Raw genomic sequence first — 24,243 nt, 5'->3', positions numbered from 1 at the left:
GATCGCTTATAACTTACGTAGTTTTGCATCGATTTTCTTCGATGATAGCTTATTTTTTTTGTAATACAACAGAGCTTAGGGAGAAAAAAAAAATCTGCAAAAAAATAAAAGGTTTTCGAGATCTTTCCCCGCAAAGTACAATTTTTTTTATATTTTTACAAAAAAAATTGAAAAAATCGGTAATGATTGTTCGTTATCTTTGAATCTACAGGGCCTAGCAAGTGTTGTATGCACAGTTTATAGAAAATTTTATTACCTTTTAAAAGCTTCAAACCGTTTTGGAATTGCTTAATTCGTTCTTGAGATATATATGATAAGGTGGACCCATTTTTTTTTTTTTTTGCAAAAACGGTAAATTGCAAATATCTCAAAAACGGTATCATAGAATTAAAAATAACCTTGATTTTCGGAATCAGGGGGTGATTTTACATAAGAATTTCATAACGGCGTTTCTGGTAAAGAGAAAAAGTTGAAATTTGTGGTCCAGTGTTATCAATAAACGTTTTCCTCAGTTTTCTATGCCGTGCTAGCCAAACTTCAAATATTACAACTTTATTCAAATAATTTTTTTTTAAATAATACAATAGTTCGATAGATTTTTATAGATCTTTTGCTTTGCGTTTGTGCCAGATGTCAGATGTTGAACTTGTATTCAAAGATTTACAAGCAAAAATTTCAAAAGTTACCAAGCGTGTTCTTCAAAGTCGTCCACTTTCAACAAATCAGGAAAAAGTTGACGAATATAAAAAATCTTTAATAGAATCTTACAACAATATTTTAATTGAATTAATAAATTCGGAACAACAAGGAAACAAGCCAGCTTCTATAATTAAAAGTGTACCGCGGTGCAGAGAAAAACTGCTTCAGTGTTTTCAAAAATTGGGTGTAAAGTTTTTGTACCCGAAGACTTTTCAGTTCTGATAAAAGAAAATATTTCAAATTCAGAAGTAGATTCCGACGACGACTTTGCTGACGCTTGTTCAGCTGGCACACCAGAAGTCGTAACGACTAGTTCCCCGAATATAAATTTTATCGCATATACAATCGACGTAAAAATGGCAAGACCTGAGCAAAAGAAATCGCTTATTAGCCTGTGCGCTTCTATAATCCGAGAAAACTATAGTGGTGACCCATTGTCGCTCGATTCATTCATTGACAAAATAAATTTAATAGAAGAATTATCGGAGGAAAGTTTAACTACAACATTTATAGCATTTCTAAAGTCAAAACTCGAAGGCAAAGCGCGTGAGGTTTTACCCAGTCAAATAATTTCGGTTGATCAAATAAAACATGCTTTACGCAGCAGAATCAGACCAGATAATTCCAAAGTTGTCTTTGGCAAAATCGCGTCATTACATATCACTAATAACAACTGTTCCGATTTTGCGAAGCGAGTAGAGGAATTATCTGATGCATTAGAGCGATCTTTAATTATTGAGGGTATGACTCAAGCGAAAGCCCATGAGTTAGCGGTAGAGCAGACAGTAAACGTTTGCAGGCTGAATAGTCGTTCAGAGTTAGTAAAATCTATTTTGGCATCAACCACTTTTACGGATTCAAAGGATGTAGTCGCGAAAATGATTGTAGAACACAACAATGAAGTGAAAGATCGGCAGGTGCCAATAAACCAAATAGTTTTCGAGGAGGTTTTAGAGGGCACAACAACTACGGCTATCACAACAGTAGTTTCAGATATAATAGCGGCAATACAAATAGGCACAATAATGGCAATAACACAAGGCACTATAATCACAATTATTACAATAACAAAAGTAACAATTCTAACAATAGACAAAATAATTATAGAAATAGCACAAGCAATCGTTCGCAAGCAACAGAAACAGCTCTTCTCGTTTGAATTCGAGAAATACATCTAATGTTAGATTTTTAAACGCCGATGCCCCTCAGGAGCGAACACTGGGGGAGCAGGAGCTAAGCAATCAAACGTATTTACCCCTGAAAAATCAATTTATTGCTTGAACCTCAACTATTCTGATTTTATTGAATTAAATTGTACCGATTCTTACAAATTATGCTCGTTTCTCGTAGATTCACAAGCAGACATCCCTTCAATCAAGATTTCCAGTTTAGCAAGAAATTCCGCAATAGGGATGTTGGGAATGTGGAATTTTAAACATCCGTGGATGCGAACGCGGATGTTTAAACGCTAACTTCCGCGGATGCGGATGTCATGTATTTTTAAGAAATAATTTAGGTGGGTAAAGTAGGTGATGTAGGTACATAAAATATGGAAAGATTAGTAATTTTTAATAATGTTTTTTTAGTACTTGAATTTAGAAATTGGAACATTGTATGTAATAAAAACTTTTCAAAGGGTAAAAACTCAAACTTGCGCCACTATATAACTACTCGCTCGAGGCGACAAACTTGAAAATCTTGAAACGCGACAAAATTGTTAATTCTTTTCGATTTACGATGCACCAGGTGAGAGGACTTTCCGTTATATTTATTTATTTTTATTGCGGTGCAATAATTCCTTTCTGAGAATTGCATCGGGGCTGCAAATGTCGGATATATCCTCCTGACTTTCATCTTCACAATCAAGCATTATCGAGCGATCGTTGTTTAAACACCGTTGTTTTCCAAAGAATTCTTCATTCTCATTCTTTTGGTTGTTTCGGAGTTTGGAGAACCTGTAACGTCATCAGCGTTTTTCGATTTTAGTTTTTGTAATTAATTTTTAATGCTTTCTTCTGTGAATGGCTAGATATACGTTTTAACAGTGCACTTGCACAATATTCCAGGGCCGAAAATAACAGTAATTTTTTTACGAGTTAAACTTGGCCTAATAGTTTTTATTCCGAAATTAATGTCCTTTCCGGATAATAAGCAAACCGCTTATCCAAATTAAACAAATTTGGTATCATATGAAAGAGGACTGAAATAGCTGTTAAACAGAAATAACGAACGAATATTTATATTTTTTTCATAATTTAATACTAAAGAGATTCATATACATACCTGACCCAAGGTTTGTTCTATGGTAATTAATTAAAATTTTTTATTGAAATATTTTTCAATATGTGGCTTTCCTCGTTTATGCATTTCAATTTGAAAGCTATTTAAGTCCTCTTTCATTTGATACCAAACTTGTTTAATTTGGATAAGCGGTTTGCTTATTATCCGGAAAATACTTTTATTTTGGAATAAAAAATATTTGGTCAAGTTTAACTGGTAAAAAAATAACTGTAATTTTCGGTCGAAAGCGAATCCGAATGTTAAAATGAATGCGGAAGCTCCACGGTTGCGAATGTGAATGCGAATATTCGCAACAACCCTGTTTCGCAATTAACAGTAGCAATACCATAAACATCAGTGTTGTAGCAACAGAAACGGTTACAACATTGGGAACCGTAAGTACAAACTTGGTTGTATAAAATATTTTTATTCCGCATACTCTTCACGTTGTAGATGACAGTTTTAATATACCTTCTTACGGCATACTAGGCAAGGACTTTTTTAAAACGAACAGACGTATTATTAACTAGGCAAATGACAGTATAACTATCGGCATTGGGACAGAAAGCACTAAAATACCGACACGTTAGTAATTCCTCCAAGATGTGAAGTTTTTCGATTATTTAAATTGACTCATTCCAACAACAGTGTTTTGTAGACTCTCACGAGCTTTGTTCTGGCGTTCTTACATATAAAAATGTGTCGTTGACACTAAAAATCCAATTTTAAAAGTAATAAATTCTACGGACGAGGTAAAATACGTTCGAAACTATAACATCAAAGCTGAGGATATCAGTAACTATAATGTCTACAAAACAAACGAAACTTACAAAGACACAAAACGTTTAGAGGAACTAAAGTCAATTTTACAAAAACAAATGCCAAAATATGCTAAAAACAAATTGCTCGAATTATGCTTACAATACGCTGATATATTTGCCTTAAAAACAGACCTTATGACACTCAATAACTTTTATGAACAGAAACTTCGACTGAGTGACAAGACTCCCATTTTTATAAAAAAACTATCGTTTGCCTTACTCACAACGCGAAGAAATAAATAGACATGTCGAAACTTTATTGCGAAATGACTTAATCGAACCAAGCTCCTCAAATTATAACAGACCATTAAATTTAGTACCTAAAAAAAGATCCATCAGGCCAAAAATCGTACCGCATGTGCGTTCACTTTGGATATATTTTCTGGTTTCCATCAAATTCCGTTACATAAAAATTCTCGCGACATAACATCTTTCAGCACTGACAAGAGAGCTTTTCGCTGGGAAGTTTTGCCATTTGGTTTAAACGTAGCACCAAATTCTTTTTCTCGAATGATGTCGATAGCCTTTTCAGGCATCTCGCCAAATCAAGCTTTCTTATACGTTGATGACGTCATAGTTATCGGGTGTAGTGAGACGCACCATCTAAAAAATCTGGCTTCGAAGCATGCAGGAAGTTTAATCTCAAGCTAAACCCAACAAAAAGCAATTTTCTTCGTTCTGAGGTAACATTTTTAGGGCACAAGTGCTCAGAAAAGGGACTGCTGCCAAAAATAAACGCAATCAAAAAGTATACAAAACCTTCAGATAAAGACACTTTTCGTCGTTTCGTTGCGTTTGCGAACTACTATAGACGGTTCATACCAAACTTTGCGTCGCTGGCAGCACCTTTAAATCGACTGAGTCGAAAAAATTTCGAATTCTTATGGGACAACGTTTGTGACACTGCATTTGAACACTTAAAATCAGCCTTAATGTCTCCTAAACTGTTGCAATATCCCGATTTTACTAAAGAATTTTTAATAACTGTAGATGCTTCTAAAAACGGGTGCTGTGCTATATTAAGCCAAAACCATAATGGTAATGACTTACCTGTATGTTTCGCTTCTAAATCTTTTAACAAAGCAGAACAAAATAAACCGATTATAGAACTAGAACTTTTAGCTAAATATTTTGATATTAAGCAGTTTCGACCTTTATGTTTACGGCACTCACTTTAAGGTGAAGTCGGACCATCGACCCTTAATTTATCTTTTTAACATGAAGGACCCGTCCTCAAAACTTGATAGAATATGCCTAGAACAGTCAGAATACGACTTCACAATTGAGTACATAAAAGGCATATCAAACGTTGGGGCAGACGCACTTTCACGCATTACCATTAACGAACTAAAAGATTCAAAAACATGTTTTAGCTATGAAAACGCGATCAATGACAAAAACGGTAGAATTACAGAACGAAAACATTTATACGGACAGCCCTACAGTACAAGTTTACGACAAATTTTCATATAATATTTCTAAAAATATCCCGCGAATAGTATCGCATTTTGTATACGATAAAAATAACGAAATTTCAAGTGTGTTGGTGTTGGTTGATTTTTCCGACAGGGTGGTAAGATGATTTATTTTGGAACGAATTTCCGTCATCCCTTGTCAAGTTTGGTTTGCAGACAAACCGGTTTCGGCGTTGTGCCATCTTCAGTGTCATTTTTCGTTCTCATTTCAAGTATTCAAATATGTGCACATTTAAAACACAAGAAACAAGAATTACTTAATTTTGCGAATGTTAACGAAACAACTTGTTTAGACAAGTTACTTTTGAGGCTTGATGCTGAAGCCGGCAATCGCAACATTAAGAAAGTAGAATGGCCAAAAGATGATATATTTTTCAATCATTTCTCTATTTCAAACTTAAAAAACAGCGGAAACAATATTTTAAAATTTTTACAAATTATCTTAACAGAACCGGTAGAAACAGTAGCTGACGACGATAAAAAGTTAAAATTAATGACCATTTATCATAAACCCCATAACAGGCGGACACTGCGGAATCAAAAAACTTTATGCAAAATTACGTACAAAATATCACTGGAAAAATATGACCCGTGATGCATCCAAGTTTGTTTAAAAATTTTCAAAATGTTTATTAAACAAGGTAAAATCTAACAACAAGGAAAATCTTGTACTAACGCCAACACCTTGCAAACCATTTGATATTATTGTAATCAACACATTAGGACCCCTACCTGAGTCAAATAATGGTAATAGGTTCGCAATTACCATTATATGCGATTTAACAAAGTATTTAGTAACAGTAGCTGTGCCAGATAAAAGCGCTAAAACGATTGCCTCTGCCATTTTCGAAAGTTTTGTCTTAACTTACGGTGTAATGAATTCCATTAAATCAGACTTAGGCTGAGAATTAAAAAAAGAAATTTTCACTGAATTAACCAAACTCTTAAAGGTTAAACACGATTTTTCAACCGCACACCATCATGAAAGCAAGAAAAATGAATAAATGCACATTATAGTATAGTACCAGGTTGACCGAGCTTTGCCCGGAGCGCGTATACTACCTTTTAAAGTTTTGAAGATTTGGATAGCTTAAAAAAAATATTTTGGAAAAAAAGTGGATTTCGATACCTATTAAGTAAATTTCTTACTCTAAAATTTAGGTGGCAACCCTATTCCGAAATACGCTGGAATTAGTAGTACATATTTGGAGCGTATATGTACTGTGTATACAAAAAAAAATGTTGATTGAAATTAACAAAATAAAAATTTGTATTAAATAGAAGCGTGGCAAACCTGATGGGAAATATTTTCTGACCAAAGTTCGCAACAATACCTTTCATTTGATATCCATATTGCGATGTTTTAGATTGTATTTGTAATTGTGTAGAATCGAAAATAAGTGGCAACCTTGCACTATTATCCTAAAGGATAACATTTCGTATATAGGGAAAGCATTGTTTAAGAACCTTCCCTTGGTACCCATGAATAGTAAAGTAATATTGTATTAATATTTTTCCTAAAAAAAAAATAAGTAAATATGCGAATCAAAATAGGTGGCAACATTGTTAGAAATATTTTTGAATTAGGGATCTTTAAAATACCTTCCATTTGATACCCATATTATGATGTTTTAATTAATTTGTAACTAATTTCGAACAGGTGGCAACCTTATACGAGTATTCTCGGAGATAGTGCCTATTCAGATAACCTTAAAATCCAAAACATTATCTGTGTGCAAAATTTCATCAAAATCGTTAGAGCCGTTTCCGAGAACCCTATGGATATATGTATATTAGACTGCATCACCAAAAAAAGTTGCCGTTTTTCCGCCAGGATTACAAAATGCAAAATTTTAAGCTTAAACCGTCTTGTCATTTGAGGCGATTTTTTCAAAAAAAATCTTTAAGAAACTATTTTTATTCATGAAAAACTCCATATTTGGAGGTATTTTCAAATCGGTACAGCTCACTTAAATCTTAATATTTTTGGGAAATATTTTGGTGGACGTCTTAAAATATAATAGATTTTATAATTCTAATGGAAAAATAGTACCGATTTTTCTTTGTATGGGGAGCGATGCTGTCTAATGTATATATATACAAGAATTGCTCGTTTATTGTAATAAGATAATGATTATACAAACATTACTTTCAAAATATATTTTGTAAATTTTTCTTAATGAATAATGCATGGTACATTTGATAAATTTTTGTATTATTTACTGATATTTTTTTGAGGTATTTATTTGAGAAAAAAATACTTCTTATTTGTATTTGTTTTGGTTGTGAAGCTAAGGGCCAATTTTACGAAAGCAATTTAAGTGAAAAATTATTCTTATTTTTTTAATTGTATATGGAGATTGACAGCAAATAAAAAATCATTTTCCATTTAAATTGTTGGTGAAACCGGCTGTAAGAGGAGCGATGCGTATAATTAATCACATAAATGTAAGTTCAATTGAATTTCTTTTTCGATTTGAGTTATCATTCTTAAAAATTTTAGTTCGGCTCAATAAAAGAATTTCCGGACAAATCGTGCCATCCCTGCTTTACAAACAAACTTTTAAATTCTCAGTAAAATAAATTGTTGAAAATTCGAAAAAAATTCGAAATGGCACCACAAAATTTCGAATCGATTAATCAAATGGTTGGGCAATGTACGAAATTCAGAAAAAATCGAATTTCGACCCCCACTACCCATTCCCAGGCTCTCCCTTTTCCATTAACTGAAATTTTGTCTCTCAGTACTGTACTGATAAAATATATCCATAACAAATTTAAAATACTTCCAGAGTTACATATATATTATGAAAGTTTAAGTAGGTATGGGAGGGCTCCTTTTCTAATAACTCACATTTTTGTGTTTGATCAATGGATAAATTTTATATACATAAATCCATACCAAGTTTCAGCATTCTTCCACAAATACTTCCAGATCTCAACAGTAAATTTTTACGGGAAGTGCCATGCCCCCAATCATCTCGGTGCTAAGTTCCAGTCCTCTGCAATAAACACCTCCAGAGATATGCAGCATACATATCTTCATACCAAGTTCCAGTACTACCTCACAAATACTTACAGAGGTATGTAGGTATGCATATGAATTATTTTCAGTCTAAGACCATCCTTGGGAAATCCGTAGTAAGTGTGCCAAATTTGGTTCTGATCGTGAAAGCGGTCACAAACCCTCTGTGTGTAAAATTTATTTTTTAAACAGGTGGCAACCCTCTTCAAAAATGTTTTCGAAATTAAGCTCTCTTAAACTTTTTCATTTGACACCTGTATTGTAATATTTTATTAAACTTGTTTTTCTAATTAAACTTTTTTAACACGTGGAAACTCTTAAATAGAAGTAGCCTATTTTCCAATCTATGTCATGAACTATCTGTGTGCAAAATTCCATACAAATCCATTCAGTCGTTTCCTCGTGATGGAGACCCAAACATCCAAACACACAAACATACAAACTTTCGCATTTGTAATATTAGTAGGATAGGATGGCAACCCTCTTCAAAAAATCTTCGAAATTAAGCTCTTTTAAACTTTGTCGGCCGCTGTGGTGTAGTGGTAAGCAGTGCGCGCTTTCACTCCGCAACGCCTGGGTTCAAACCCTGGTCAAAGCAACATCGCAAAACATATAGAAAAAAAAGGGTTTTTCTTAACAGCGGTCGTCCCTCGGCAGGCAATGGCAAACCTCCGAGTGTATTTCTGCCATGAAAAACAGCTTCTCATAAAAAAATACAATCGCCGTTCGGAGTCGGCCTAAAACTGTAGGTCCCTCCGCTTTGTGTGACAACATCAAGGCGCACGCCACAAATCGGAGGAGAAGCTCGGCCAAACACTGACATATGTGTAAGCGCCAATCTATTATTGTTATTAAATTTTTTTCGTTTGACACCTGTATTGTAGTATTTGATTAAACTTATTAATTTAATTAAACTTTTTTAACACGTGGCGACTCTTAAATAGAAGAACCATATTTTCCAATCTATGTCATAAACAATCTGTGTGCAAAATTTCATGCAAATCCGTTCAGTCGTTTCCGCGTGATTATTAAACTAATTAAAGTTTTTTAACAGGTGGCAACTTTTAAAAAAGTAGCGTACTTTTCAATCTAGGTCATAAACTATCTGTGTGGAAAATTTCATAGAAATTCGGACCATCGTTTCCGCGAGATTATTAATTTAATTACACTTTACTCTTAGAAAAAGTAGTCTATATGTCAATCTAGGGCATAAACCATCTTTGTGTCAAATTTCATGCATATCCGTTCAGTCGTTTCCGCGTGATTATTAATTTAAGTAAACTTTTTTAACAACTCCAAACATCCAAACATACAAACTTTCACATATATAATGTTAGTAGAATTAGTAGGATCACATTTATTGGTAGTTCGTGACGTAAGATGAATATATGTAATTATAGTAGATTTAGTTCAAATATGATAAAATATTGACCCATTATAAATAAGTGGTATTCAGTTGATATCTTATCTATTTTTAAGACATTATTGTATTATATACTCATGCACATAATAGTACTCTTATTGTTTATTGCGTTGAGCCATATCGAATCGCTGGTAGTCTGTCAATCAAATTGTAACTTTAGTTCCACTATCAACGCCTTTTATTTTGATTTAGCATTTTATGTGCTGTAAATAGCAGCAAGCAAAGGCAAAGGCTGTTCCTACACACGTACATATGTATGTATGTACTACGGACGATTCGAATGTCATATTTTTCGAATGCGAATGTGCGAATGCGAATGCTAGGAATAACATTAAAAAAGCTATAATCAACTTAAGTGATCGATTTTATTACTTAAAAAGTTTGTAAATTATTAGAACATTGAACGAGTGCTTAACTTATACAATGTTTTAATCTAGTAGTCAAAATTCAAAAGGGGCATATTATATTTCAAACAAAGTACTTTTGCTGCCTTTTCTGCCATGAGGCGATCTGTCAATTTGTCGTATTTTAGTTTAGTTTTCCACCAATCGAGAGGATTTTCACCGAGATGAGCTTGTTTTTCTTTAAGATAAGCCTTCAATTGAGCTTTAATTTCACATTTTTTAATGTCTCCAGATTCTACATCCGAGCCTTCACTTTCGCTGGAGGAATCTAAAATTATTTCTAGGTTGCTTATGAGACTTTTAGCAATACTTGTTGAAGGTCCATCAATGTTGCTTAATATACTACTTAACGGTTTAGCGCCCGAAGCTAAAAGCCGGTTGTTGCCGCCACTGTTCAAAATATGTTATATTGTACTAGAATAATCTAGTACTTTAATTTTCATCGATAAATTAAAATGACTTCGGTCACGAGTCGTAAGACGAGTTCTATAATTGCGCCATTTTATTCGCTAATTGTACTTTAGTTAGTTCGTGCATAAAGTAGCTCAAAAGCAATTACATAATCAAGATCTAGTCATATGGTTTTCATTCCTTAAAGTATGTATAATTTAACGATATCATATTCCGCAAATTGATTTCATTTATGTTATATATCGATAATAGGAATTGTGTTGAAACTATGCAAAATAAAATTTGAATTCACATCCAGCTGGCGTAGTTTTTCGTCCAAAATTCAAAGAAAATCATGGCGCTTTCGTTCCGTTGAGAAATTGTCTCAACATGGGTTATTTTCCGCACCCTGGTTGACAGACTTGGAGCCACTTCAACAATATTAGAGTGGACTCTCTGCCCATGCACACATGTGTAAAATGATGCGAATCATTCGCATAACGAATGCGAATGCAAATATTTGGGACATCCCTGGTTTATACATACTTACTTAAGTACGAAACGAAGGTGCTAACCAAGTCTTGAGCTAGTGATTTCGTCGGCTGCGTGCCACCGGGAGAGGCGATAAAAAGGAGCAGTAGCTATAAAGGTAAAAACATAAAATAGGAGCGACCAGCCGCAAGCCTTTTGAAAAGTCAAGTAAAAAGCCAAAACAATTTTGCCATAATATGTCTATACCTTAAAGTAGCACCTTGGAGTTTAACAGCAGCATAATGCACATACATACACTTTTTCCTCACTTTTGGTCATAAAAATGTGAAACCGCCATTTGTCACGTCCGCCCCTTCTCCGGCATTTTCTGAAAATATACGAAGATATGAATATTTCTCGCTGAAAATGCCCGCCATACATTTTCGCAGACATTAAATAATTGAGCGATGTTATTCATTCAATCGCTTCATACAAATATCCTCACCGCAAGCGTGCCACTCATTTGCAAGGACCATGAGTTGGGCATGACGCCAGTGGGTCAATTGATCGGTTAGTTGGTTGGGTGGTTTTTATGGCAGCCACCAAAATTGCTCAATCCAAAACTTTATGAACCATATTCTCAGCGCGTAAAATAGCCGCTCACATATGTACATTCGTACATATGTACAGATATGAGACCAAGTTGGCTCATTTTGAGACATTTTTGTAACAACTTCAGATCAACGAAAATGCTATGTAGTTTTAGTATTAATGACAAGGGATTTAGACTTCTTCCTAAAGTAATTAAGAACTATAAGAATAAACTCTAACATTGCAATACATTGATTGCTTATCTTTACATACATACATAGATATAATAAAATTTTCTTCGATAGGGTGAACTTGTACACTAGTACAACTCCTGACGTCTGCAAACTGAAAGCTACTAGAAACAATATCCATATGTTTTACGATTATGATATCGACAAATATAGCGATAAAAACATGCTAACGCAAACAAAATTGTATCGATGACATATCAGTTAAAATGGCTTCCACACCACTAACTACTTGGCAACGGCTGGCATAACCTTTTTAGCTGGGTATAAATACCAAACGTTTCCTTCATACCCTGCGATCAACTAGCCACAATTTCTGCGTTGACTATTTCCCCTCGAACCTCACACCAACGTCTTGTATGCACAGAAGCTAGTTGATAGAATGTGACTCTGTTGGCTTTAAACTTGCGCGCATTTTAAGATTAACATTCTTTCCGCAGGCATGAATATGCTAAACAAAGTCTTTTTTACAAATCTGTTGAAAGTTACTGTGGCTGTGTGTGCGCACCCAATTGGAGCAAATCCTGCGGCTATGGGAGTTTCAGTTCATGGGTGGTCCTTCTTTTTGCTGCACAGAATGTACCAGCAATGATTTTATCCGAGTGCTAAATTAAAAATTATGCCCAATGCCGAGAACTGTGGTGGCAATATGAACCTTGGTAAAATTTCATAAACAGAAAAAAATACTTGCATCAGCGTTGCCAGACGAACCGATATTGCCGGGCAGGTGTATTAATTGGCCGGCCGTCCGAAAGCGCGCCATTCGTTTTTTCAGCAGTGGGATGCGTAAATTAATTAAACTACTCATCGCATAAAGATGAATGAGAGAATGATTTATCTTTATTCAATTAACTCACATATTTATGTAACTATATATTATTCTAAAACAAGGCACTTATTCCCAGCGATCTACAAATCGTACAGAGATAAATTATACATAAAATTAAAGTGCTCGATCTGAAACTTTGCCCAAACATTTCAGATTTGAGATTCATTGAGTAACTTTCGAAATATTTGCGTCGAAAGATTTAAAAATTTTTACATTGAGCAAAGCATTGCTACGTTCATTTCGATAGGCAGCGTCTCAGCGGGACATAAGAGAATAAAAAATTGTTCAATTTATTCGCTTTCGTTTCTGGTTTTGTTTCATATCGATCGTTCGTGCGAATGTAGGCAGCGATACAGCGGAAGATCTGCAAAACAAAAATGTTGCTTAGTGTCTGTACACACTCCCATATATACGGTGACCATACGTCCTGTATTTATTTATTTATTTATTTATTGAATTAAGTCTACAGTACAAAGTACCTTAGAGACTAGCAAAATAAAATATACTTATGTATATACAATGATAAACTTATAAAGTAATTGAGTTTAAAGTTTTTATAAAAGCACATCTGGATAAAGAAAAATCAAGCAACTGTGACTTAGAAAACTAGTTCAGTTCTCGAAGTGCACGCAGTGCTGCCGTTTTCCATTTTTTTGGGTAGCAACAACCATGATTTTTGGGGAGCATTTTGACATTTTGAGGAGTACGCCCCAAATGTTGATAAAACTCTTAAACTTGACTTATTACATTCATTACGTCGCGATATGTCGTCACTAATATGAAAACACGTTTATTTTAATATAAATAGCTTTCCTATTTCATTTTTATTACCAGAATAACAATTTTTTATTAACAAATGTTAATATATAGATACTAGTTTTAAATCACATTCATATTCGTACATATTTCAGTGACTTAAAATTAACCAATTAAACCAAATTAATAATTTTCATACAAAAAATTTATACCATATGACTAGCAATGGTAGGTTCACATTTTTCTTTTATACACATTAATTGAGTATAATACACTAACGTTTCTATATCTAAGACAACAGTGTTGAAAAAGCTATCCATTAGATTGATCAAAAATTACATGGCATATTTAAAGTTCAATATAAATGATGTACTAAATATGACTAAAAACGTCTAAGCATTCTTTTTATATTTAGCTAGTAGCTCCTTAGATGTTTCCCACTTTTCCGCAAAATTTCTTCCTAACAATTCTTTAGAGGTCAGGATAGAGTGAACAGTGGCATGCAGTAATGCATTTCTTTTTTATCTTTAATCAAATTTACCTCGGAAAATTTTCTTTCAGCAGTGGCACTGCTGTGAGGAAAAGAGAGTAGGCTTCCAACAAAATGTTTAAGATTAGGAAACATATTTTCATGTAAAGAATTTTTTTTTTCGAAAACATCTCCCCAAAATTTTTCTAGATCAGTTTCATCTGAAAATCTTTCTAAATTTTTTAATGTTCTCCATTCTTCTTCTAAGTTTTCGATATTTTCTTCATCAATTAAATTAGGGAAAGTTGCTACCAAGGGAACTAAACTGGGATGCAAGTTATGAGGATTTATAATTTCCAAGTTACAAAGGCTTTTATCATTGAAATCAATGCGACGTAAAATTTGGCCGCATAGCTCAACGTAATATGATTTACAAAAACATCTTAGTTCGTTTACTTCTTGTGTATTTAACGAAGCTTTATTTAAAATTAGTAAAGCTTTTGCTCCAATATGAATCTCATCTAATTCCAAAAATATATTTGGAGAATTAAAATTTTTCGTTCCCAGTATTATTTCATTACAACTATCTTCTTTTACAAAATTTTGTAATATTGTTTTAAAATAAGCTTTAATTGATGATATTAGTGCATGAACTCTCGGTTTTTCGGATTGAAACTCTATATTAATTTTGTTTGTAATATTTAAAATATATGCAAGAAAAGAATAATAGATTTTGTTTTTCTCTGTCATCATAACTGATATAGCGTGAGCTAAATCCGCATTCTCCTCGAGTTCATACAATAAAAAAAAGTGCTGCAGTGGAACCCACTGCTCCAGTATTCTCGATACAACATTTTCAAGCGAAAGCCATCGAGTGGAACACAATTTAAGAATCTTATGAGGTTTCGTTGAAAAGTATTCCTGAAATTCTTTGTATTCAACATGCCTTTCAGCACTATGAGAAAAAAATGAGTAAATATTTCTGGCGAGTACTTCTAAATGCTTTGGCAAATGTTTAGATGCGGCTGATGAGCATAAATTGAGGGAATGGCATATGCATCCCATCGTAAATAAATTAGGCTGATGCCTTTGCAAAATGGCCTTAACCCCAGATGTTTTCCCCATCATGACCGATGCATTGTCTTCAGCGAAACCAACAAGATTTTCCAATGGAATGCGTAGTTTATTTAAAAAGGTAGTAATAGCTAAGTACTGACTGGCTATCTGATTTTTCTAACGAGAGTAATGCCAAAAATCTATCTCGAACACAATTGTTAAGAAAATTGAAATACCGAGCAATTAAAACCAAACATTTTGATACGCAAACATCCGTTGTTTTATCTATAATGAGTGAAAACTTTTGAGATCTTAAAATATTTGCAACTTGTTCTTCGCCTTCTTCGCAAAGCAAAGTATTTACTAAATACGTTGCCTTGGTTTTTCCACATTTTATCTGCTTTACGACTTCTGAATCCGAGGCGACTGCTTTTATTAGCTCTGTTAGTGGTGTAACCAAAATGAATGGAAGATTATTCTTAATTCGCCGATTTTTACTTTCTCAACTTTTTTTTTAAACTCATTTAAATTTTTTATATCTCCTAATGCAGGTTGATTTTTGAGAGCATTTTGTATATTTAAAAGGGTTTTAGATTTTTCATGCCTCAAAATATGAGAATAATTATTGGTCAAAAAGATTTCACAGAGCTTACAAAATGGGGTTAAAGTTCGGTCGCATAACCTAGCTCTTTCCTCTATCCACTTGAATTGTGTTAGCCAAGCTGCCCTGAAGTGCTGATTTTGTTTTTTGCTGCGACCAGGAACCTCTTCCGCGTGTCGCTTATTTTTATTTAAATTGGGAGTTTCAGGACAACACAAATCTACTGCTTCGGATTCTTCGACGGTTTGATTTGTAGACCTTTGTGACGTAAATTAATACGTAGTTTAAACTTATTATTGAAATATTTAAGTATTTTAAAACTTACATTTCGGTAGTAGCTTTACCATGTTTTGCAGAAATCGATCCTTCAGGCGTCAAAGTCAAATGTGTAGGTGGCATTAGGTTAGATCCATTGGATGGCTGGCTCCTTTTTACATAACAAAATGTATTTGAACATACAGTCAGATTCGACATAAATGGATGCATAAAATCAAAATATCGCTTAGTAATAACTATCAATTGCCATTGAGTTGTTTTAATATTTATTTCAAACTTTTATACAGAAAATTAAAATCAAATAAATGAATACTAAAAAGTACAAAATCATTTTACTTCATACATATACATACATACATAAGTATGTAGAGATATAACATGCGCTCTAAGCTTCTCGTTTTAAACTTCATTAATTGCTTATAACCAGGGAACGGATTTTTAGGACCTAAAAACCTATAAAAAAGGCAAAATAAAGTAACGAAATAGGCTGGAAAAGGCAAAATAAAATAGCGAAAAAGGCAGGAAAAGGCAAAAAAAAAAAGGTATTGCAAAAAAAGCAAAATAAGGCACTAAAAAAAGACAGAAAATACGAAGAACAATCAAAAAATATATTTTTTTAGAAATGTTTATATTACAAGTAAAAAGAGAAAAACTATGAACTAGTTTCATTATATGAAAAATTTGTACTTTGAATCTTTGAATATTTTATCCTTTCGAGTTTCTAACTCATAAAACTTTAATCTGTATAGTTGTAGTAACATTGAACCACAAGATGCATTTTGAAGTTTTCTGGCGGCATTTTGATTCGATTTTCGCGAAGAAAAGCCTTGAATGTACTAAACGTGCGATCGACGTAAGTTGATACAAGGGAGCCCAATTTAAATATGGAACGTTTGAAACGTTCATATTATCAGGAATAAGGGCGTTTTCCTCGCCCTTTACAATTTTATCCACACCCCTTATTGTCTTCAAGCCTACGTTAGCTGAGAAAACGGCTTTGAACTTTTTCAACACCAATTTGCAAGAGGTCCCTGCGCTTCTATAAGCCGCATGGGCATGTGTATATTTTTTAATCTTAAAAAAAAAAAAATTGTAAATGCTATAATCACTTTTTTAAAGGTAGAAAAGGCAAAAAAAGGCAAATATATTTAAAAAAAGGCAAATATCTTAAAAAAGGCAAAAAAAGGCAACATCAAATGTGTATATATGGAATCAGGGAAAGCTAAATCGTGGACATTCTTAATCGAATATACTCTATCTCTTTAGCAGAAAAAAAGGCAATTTCCATAAAATCCGTTCCCTGCTTATAACTATTGTTAGCATTTTATCTTAAAAAAACATGTTAGTTAAATTTATAAGTGATAGTTCCATAATATTCTGAAAGAATCGCGACAGAATTTTATTCATTGCATTTTAAAATATGAAAAGCTTTTACTGTGACTTTCAATTACTTCATTCGTTCTTTTTCACTTTCACAGAAAATTTAGTACGTATCAATCCTTACAGGCTAACCTAATATTCGCGGCTTGCGTTTTGGTACGCATGCCGTCGAATTTGTTTTTTTTCGTCACCCGAAATTGACTTGCATGCGTTTGCATTTGATTTCATTGACGTTAAATCAAAATGTCACGCAGAACAAAAATTGGAAATTGAGTTAGCTTCATACGCACGCCGTTCAATTTCGGTTGATCTCATACAAGTTGCATGTGCATGAGAAATTTTTGACAATAAATTGGCGGCGTGCGTGAATATTAGGTTAGCCTGTTAGCGTTTTAATAGCTAAACGGTTGATATTTTATGAAACAATTTTTGCAATTGCACTTTGCAATAGGAAGAGAATATATTGTTTGAGTTTCTGAATTTGCATATTTTAATAGAACTCACATGAAAACTCCTATTGGTTCAAGCCTTGACCGTGACGGTTGCAGCGAAGCGCGTTCTTTTTCCAAATTTTGCCAATTTTTTATATACCTTAGACAAACATATAAAAAAAAACAATAATAATCAAGTTGGTTGTTAAAATAAGTAAATAAAACTCACCTATCCATTTTTGCCAAACTAAATACGTCAAAAAAAAGGAATTTGTGCACGCCAAATGTAAACGAATAGTATGCGCTTAAAATATTTTAAACGGTACATCTTGACAGTGTTCAACACAATTTCACTGAATGTGAATTGGATGCGTTCAATGAATTATAAAAGAAATGGAAAATACCCTAACGGCGTGATTTGGCAGTGTTCAATGTGACACTTTAAACTTAAAATGAAGAACAATTTAGGGTTATCGTGAGTTTCTTTTTCCACGAATCGGTGCGTTTTTCATTTCCGTGTATTCACTACGGACGGATGAAAAAGTTCCGGCCGAAACTCACGATAAGGCTGATTATCTTAAAAAATTGTAGTAAAATCGGTCTTTGGGGAGTATGGGAGTACAGATTTCAGAATAGTAGTAAAATACTCCCATAGTAGTACTTTCGGCAGCACTGAGTGTACGAGCAATAGGTGCATTACGTGCATAAGTAGTTTTGCAGTTATCCTCGTAAAAAGGGTAGGCATTTCGGAGACTTCTTTGTGGAACGTTAAAGCTTATCCGCTCAAGTAAAATTGGACAATCAGTAATGCCATTAATTATGTTGTAGATATATGACAAGGAAAGGACAGTTCTTCTCTTTTCCAAAGAGCTCAAATTAATTAACAAGAGCCAAGAATCGTAAGATGGAATAGGATTCTCAAACCTTAGGGAACGCAATGCATGTTTAAGAAAAACTTTTTGAACTCGTTCAAGTCTATTAACTGAAAATTGGTCGTATGGTCTCCAAATTATAACTGTGTATTCCAAATGCGATCGGACGAGAGCTGTGTATAAGAGCTTAAATGTATACGGATCGGAGAATTCTGAGGTATTACGCCGAATAAAACCTAGACCTGAGTACAATTTGGATAGTATAAAGTTTATATGACCGTTGAAAGAAAACTTGGAGTCAAATATCACTCCAAGATCCTTAGTTTCCATTACATTATGTAGCTCATGATTATCGATAGAGTACAGCTTGTTCACAAGATTCTGACGCCTTGAAAATGCAATATGAAAGCATTTTTTTATGTTTAAAGAGAGCTGCGACTTCGAACACCATAGGTGGAGATTATTCAAATCACACTGAAGTTTTGCTGCGTCTTCTGCATCCTTAACGATAGAAAAAAACTTCAAATCATCAGCGTAGAGCAAATACTTTGAAAAAGAAAAGCAGTTACTTATGTCATTTGTAAAAAGAATAAATAACAGGGGCCCTAAAATGCTTCCTTGGGGAACACCTGATGTAGCCACAAAATTGTTTGACAATATATCATCAATTGTAACCACGCAGCGTCTATCTGACAAGTAAGACTCAAACTATTTCAGAAGTGATTAATGAAATCCTAGGCATGCTAACTTGTTGAGAAGGATCTTATGAGATACTCTATCGAATGCCTTAGAAAAGTCGGTGTAAATACAGTCCACTTGAAGTTCTGCCGAAAATGCTGATATACAAAATTCACTAAAAACCAATAAATTAGACACAGTCGAACGTCCAGAGACGAAGCCGATTTGAGCAGATTAAACATTTAACCGCGAAATAGAGTTTGCTCTTAACAACAATTTCAAAAAGTTTAGAGATGGTCGAAAGTTTCGAAATCGGTCTATAATTCCGAACATCATTTTTACTTCCACTTTTGAAGAATGGTGTGATTGTAGTTATCTTCCAGTCATTGAGAAACGTACCCGACGAAAGTGATTTATTAAGAATTATCTCTAACGGAATTGACCACGATGGACAACTTTTAATTAAAATTGCAGACAGTCCATCTACATCAGTTTGCGAAGAAGACTTAAGAGAGATAATGCCCTTCAAAATGTCTTCCGATAAAATATGTAGCGTACCTAAGTTAAGAAATGATGATATTTCTGAAGAGAAATCAGGAGAGTGTATATTATCTTACAGCAAATTTGTCATCTAGCATTACGGAAGCAGGTATACTTGAACATAATTTTTTAGATTTAACAAAATTCCAGAATGATTTTGGATTAGCTTTAATGTTCTGCTCAGTGCTCCGAATATATTTTTTATAAAGCAGATTGTTTAAAAATTTAAATTCCTTAAGATAATGCTAGTATTTTACAAAAAGTGACTGATTACTAGTTGCTTTGAATTTCTTTAAATACTTGTTTTTGATATTTTTAAGTTTCTTTAAATGTTATAGGGGACAGTCCTCTTTTTTGACCAATTTTCCTGGCAATTAGTTTATTTTATACGGGACGCCAAATGTTCTGGGCTCGAATCGTAACATCCGTGCACGGATCGAAAACGATACGGAAGAATATTACGTGATACGTCAGTCGTATAAGCGAAATGGCATTATTACATACGAAAGCGAACGGATCGTAATTTATTTTTAGTTCACAATAGTTTTTAAGTTCCACTATGCTTTGGATCGTATTTTTAAGTCACAATAGTTGTGGAACTGTCAAAACATTGAAAAATTAAATGCAAGTTAAACGAAAATTTAAATACGGATCCGACTTTGCTTTTTTATTTGAGCTCCAGCGATAGGGAAGGAGATGAAAAAGTGATACGAAGGCAGCTGAGAGATCGGAGCAATCCATTAACCTTGCCGAACACAGCGTAAGCATATAATTTATATACTTTCCCAGCTTTTTAACAAAGAGTTCTTTGCAGATTCTTGAAACGATTCCGTTTGACCAAAGAAGCGTTTACTTATGTTCTGGAGAAATTAAATTTAAGGCAATCGGATGCCAAAACGGTGCCTCCAATCCTTCAATTGGCAGGCACCCTATCACTTCTTGCTAGCGGTGGCTACCAACACAACATTGGCAGTGATTATTTAGTAGGCATGTGTCAGAGCACTGTGTCGAAAGTTGTATCACGCGTTGTCTTAGAAATGGAAAGGAAGTTGTGCCCAGAATTCATACACTTCGCACCGCATGATTCGTTCAGCTGCAAAGATTGGTTTGTAGAGAAATATAAAATACCTGGAGGTAAATGAAACCTTTTTTTAGTTTGTGAAGTTACTAACTATAATATCTTAATTTTTAGTCATTGGCTGCGTAGATGGTACTCATATTGGTTTACAAAAACCTACTGCGGACGAACACATGTACTTTAATCGTAAGGGGTACCATAGTATCAACGCTATGATAGCAAGTTGATTATGTTTCTTGTTAAAACGAATATGATACAAATATTTTTTGTCAGATATGTGATCACACATGTAAAATTTTAGCAATCAACTGCCAATACGGTGGTGCAGCTCATGATTCCTTCATTTGGAAACATTCCGACCAGAGAAGGGTTTTAGAGGAAGGTTTTCAACAAAACAGGCAGGGAAATTCATGGCTTTTAGGTGGATATCTTGGTAAAGTTTTTGTATTTTTGTAATAGTTATTAATTAACATTTCAACAGGAGATTCTGGCTACCCACTTGAACCGTGGTGTATAACGCCATCTGCTAATGTGTCTGCAGCGTTACACAACATTTGCATTAAGTTTAAGATACCTTATGATCCTCCAAATTATTACTCCGACCCCATATCGGAAATTGATACAGGGGAAACAAACCAACTAACCGCTATTGGCCAAACAATAAGAGATCAAATAAAACATTCAATTTTAAGAGTAACGTAAGAAAGTATTAGAATGTCTATAAATAATATTTTAAATAGCTGATAAGAAAAATGAAATTCTTTTTGTTCAAATAAAGCGAAATATTTTATTCATTTAAATTCAGTACTTTTTCATTTATATTAATGTTAATAAATAGGCACTTAACAATAGGCACATAAGTGGCATAAGTATTAACCATAAAACCTTAAATAGTGTGTGTATAAAAATAAATCATTTCATAAAAACCTAATAAATTAAAAATTAATCCATGGAATATTTCTTAAAACTAAAATACAAATCTTCAGGTACTTTAGTCATTTAAATTCAGTACTTTTTCATTTATATTAATGTTAATAAATAGGCACTTAACAATAGGCACATAAGTGGCAATAGTATTAGCCATAAAACCTTAAATACTGTGTGTATAAAAATAAATCATTTCATAAAAACCTAATAAATTAAAAATTCATTCATGGAATATTTCTTAAAACTAAAATACAAATTTTCAGGTACTTTTTCTTAAATTAATTTGTAAGGTTTCCAGCTCCAACCTTTTAATTTGTAAGTCTATTTCGCGCGCCTCTTGTTGGCTACGATGCTTCTCCTCTTTTATCTCTAACATTCGTTTTTGCACCAGCAGTAACTTCTCTTGAGTTTCCAACAATTTGTCCACCTTTGTGTCTAGATTTCTATGAAAGTCGGACACGGATTTCACATTTTCTTGGAGCAGCGCCAACTTTTCATCGCTCCCACTTTTTTTCCGCGGAGTTTTGGATTGAGGGGTTTTCCTACCCCTGGGAGTGTAAACAGCCGTTGATGGACCAGGCAAAGAGCTGAGGGATTCTTCGTCGCTACTCGCATTACTGCCGCTGGAATTTGTAGAGGCCTGTGTAGCCGGAATACTGCCGAACGCTGGTACGCTTTTGTTGCCTTCTACACACACTTCAAGGCCAGCTGCCTCAATAATCATTTCTTCAGCGGCAGTGATGACCTTTTCTTGGTAGGGTCCCCCACCAGTCCGCTGCTTGGACGACTTGTTGAAAGAAAGCTTCTTTTTTGCCTGATACTTTTGATCTGCGAAAGCCTGGAACGTGGCCAACATTAATGGTTTGTTTTCGAAAAAATATTATAATCATATCTGTACTTACTTTCCTCCACATCTTAGCATCCTTAACTGGTGGCCCTTCCGCATTTAATCGCCTCGAAAGCTCCTCCCAGAGTCTGTTGGACGAGACTCTGCCTTGCGCGGAATTCGGGAGATTATTTTTCGCTAAACTGGGGTGCTTTGCCGCCATAATTTCCTTCTGGGTGAGGTTTAATTTATTGCAGTTAGTCCTATATCAATAATATTAGTTAAAAATCATATTTAAATATATATTTTTACAATTTACTTACATTTTATCTTAAATTCGATCGTTTACGATTGCTTGTTGGTGTTCGAATGACATTTCGAACCAACGAGTACGTTCGTTACTCGTTGACGGATGATATAACGAATTACGATATCAAGGTCACGTTCACGTATGTAATAATCCGAAAAATGTGTTTTTACGTGACGAGTAGTACGATATCGTATGTGACGATTCGAGCCCTGTATTTATTTTAATGTCCTGTATTTGTTCCGTATTCGGGGTTCGGTATTTCGATGCCTTCAAACCTCATTAAAATTTCCGACTTTGTGCAAAAACTATGAGAATTAATTCTGGAAATTTTCAACAAAATTTCAAATTTTTTAGTCAGAATCTTTAGAAAAAAATTTGGTTGCAGTTTTGTACCTCATTAAAATTGAGTATAATAAAGCGCAAGTGCAACGTGCTGCTAACTAGCTTGTATGAAAAGAATGCGTAGCACCGTCAACAAAAAAAAAAATTGCCAAAAATTAACGGTAAGTCCTAGCTATTTAAAACTTGCACTTTATCGTACTAAAATTCAACGAAACTTTTGTAAAAAATGTTGTGCAGTAAAAATCTCCAGAAAGATGACCTACAAATTTGTGATGTTACTCTAAGGATGCTGTTTCAGGGCTAATAAATAAATCTAAGATCATTTAAGAAGGTGTTAAGATCTGTTAGCTTTTATGGAAAAAATTTGCAAAATGATTTTTTGTCCCGTATTCGGCTCGTATAAGTATGGTCACCGTACCCATATACATACATACATATCAATACAAATATATATTTTGCAAGCCTTTTTTTCTGTTCGCAAAGCTCGAGATCGGCTGTACCGGTTTTTTTTTTGAAATTTTGGTTATAGGTTCTGGATGGGCTCCTGATTGTCTTAGGCTAAAAAAAGTACTTCTTAAAAAAGGGAACTGCAGGACTTTAAAAATCTAATAGAATCTAACATACATGCCCACATAACAGCGCTGCTCACCTGTAAATGACAAATAAGAGCGCCCTCTGCTAGTAATTTGTACGGAAACAGCGCTAAACAAGGGTTACGTATACATATACACACGTGCTAATGTTAACGTTAATGTTCTTATGTTAAAAAAAATATGTATGTATGTAAAGTTCATGGATAAAATGTAGGAAATTACATATGTGTGCACAAGGAGCAATTAACATTGCTGTTAGCAGTTATATTTGTATATGAATATTTATGTACATACCAGGGTTGTTGCGAATATTCGCATTCGCAACCGCGGAACTTCCGCATAAATTTTGACATTCGCATTCGCAATAATCAATGCGGAGCTTTTGCGAATGCGAATATTGTACAAGTGCCTCAAAAAATATATCAAAACACATTGAGCGCATAGAATGGAAC

The 24,243-nt window shown here is 34.0% G+C and overlaps 2 protein-coding genes across 2 annotated transcripts; both read right to left on the bottom strand.

The window, feature by feature from the left end:
• Positions 1–13,890: 13,890 nt before the first annotated feature.
• LOC118746509 lies at positions 13,891–14,631 on the bottom strand. The gene is made up of 3 exons (XM_036480356.1): positions 14,463–14,631; positions 14,247–14,402; positions 13,891–14,054 (listed from the first exon to the last, which is right to left on the bottom strand). Exons 1-3 carry the CDS (start codon positions 14,629–14,631, stop codon positions 13,891–13,893), a joined length of 489 nt encoding a protein of 162 aa, XP_036336249.1.
• A 7,034-nt stretch (positions 14,632–21,665) lies between these two features.
• Positions 21,666–22,748, bottom strand: LOC118746508. Its single transcript, XM_036480355.1, has 3 exons — positions 22,623–22,748; positions 22,026–22,558; positions 21,666–21,678 (listed from the first exon to the last, which is right to left on the bottom strand). Exons 1-3 carry the CDS (start codon positions 22,632–22,634, stop codon positions 21,666–21,668), a joined length of 558 nt encoding a protein of 185 aa, XP_036336248.1. The 5' UTR covers positions 22,635–22,748.
• Positions 22,749–24,243: the final 1,495 nt, after the last annotated feature.

The sequence above is a fragment of the Rhagoletis pomonella genome, unplaced genomic scaffold (genome assembly GCF_013731165.1).
Source record: "Rhagoletis pomonella isolate Grant_MI unplaced genomic scaffold, Rhpom_1.0 Rhpom_scaffold_00010, whole genome shotgun sequence".
Lineage (NCBI taxonomy): Eukaryota > Metazoa > Arthropoda > Insecta > Diptera > Tephritidae > Rhagoletis > Rhagoletis pomonella.
Note: the sequence above shows the minus strand (reverse complement) of the source record. Positions and strands in the feature narration are given on the sequence as shown.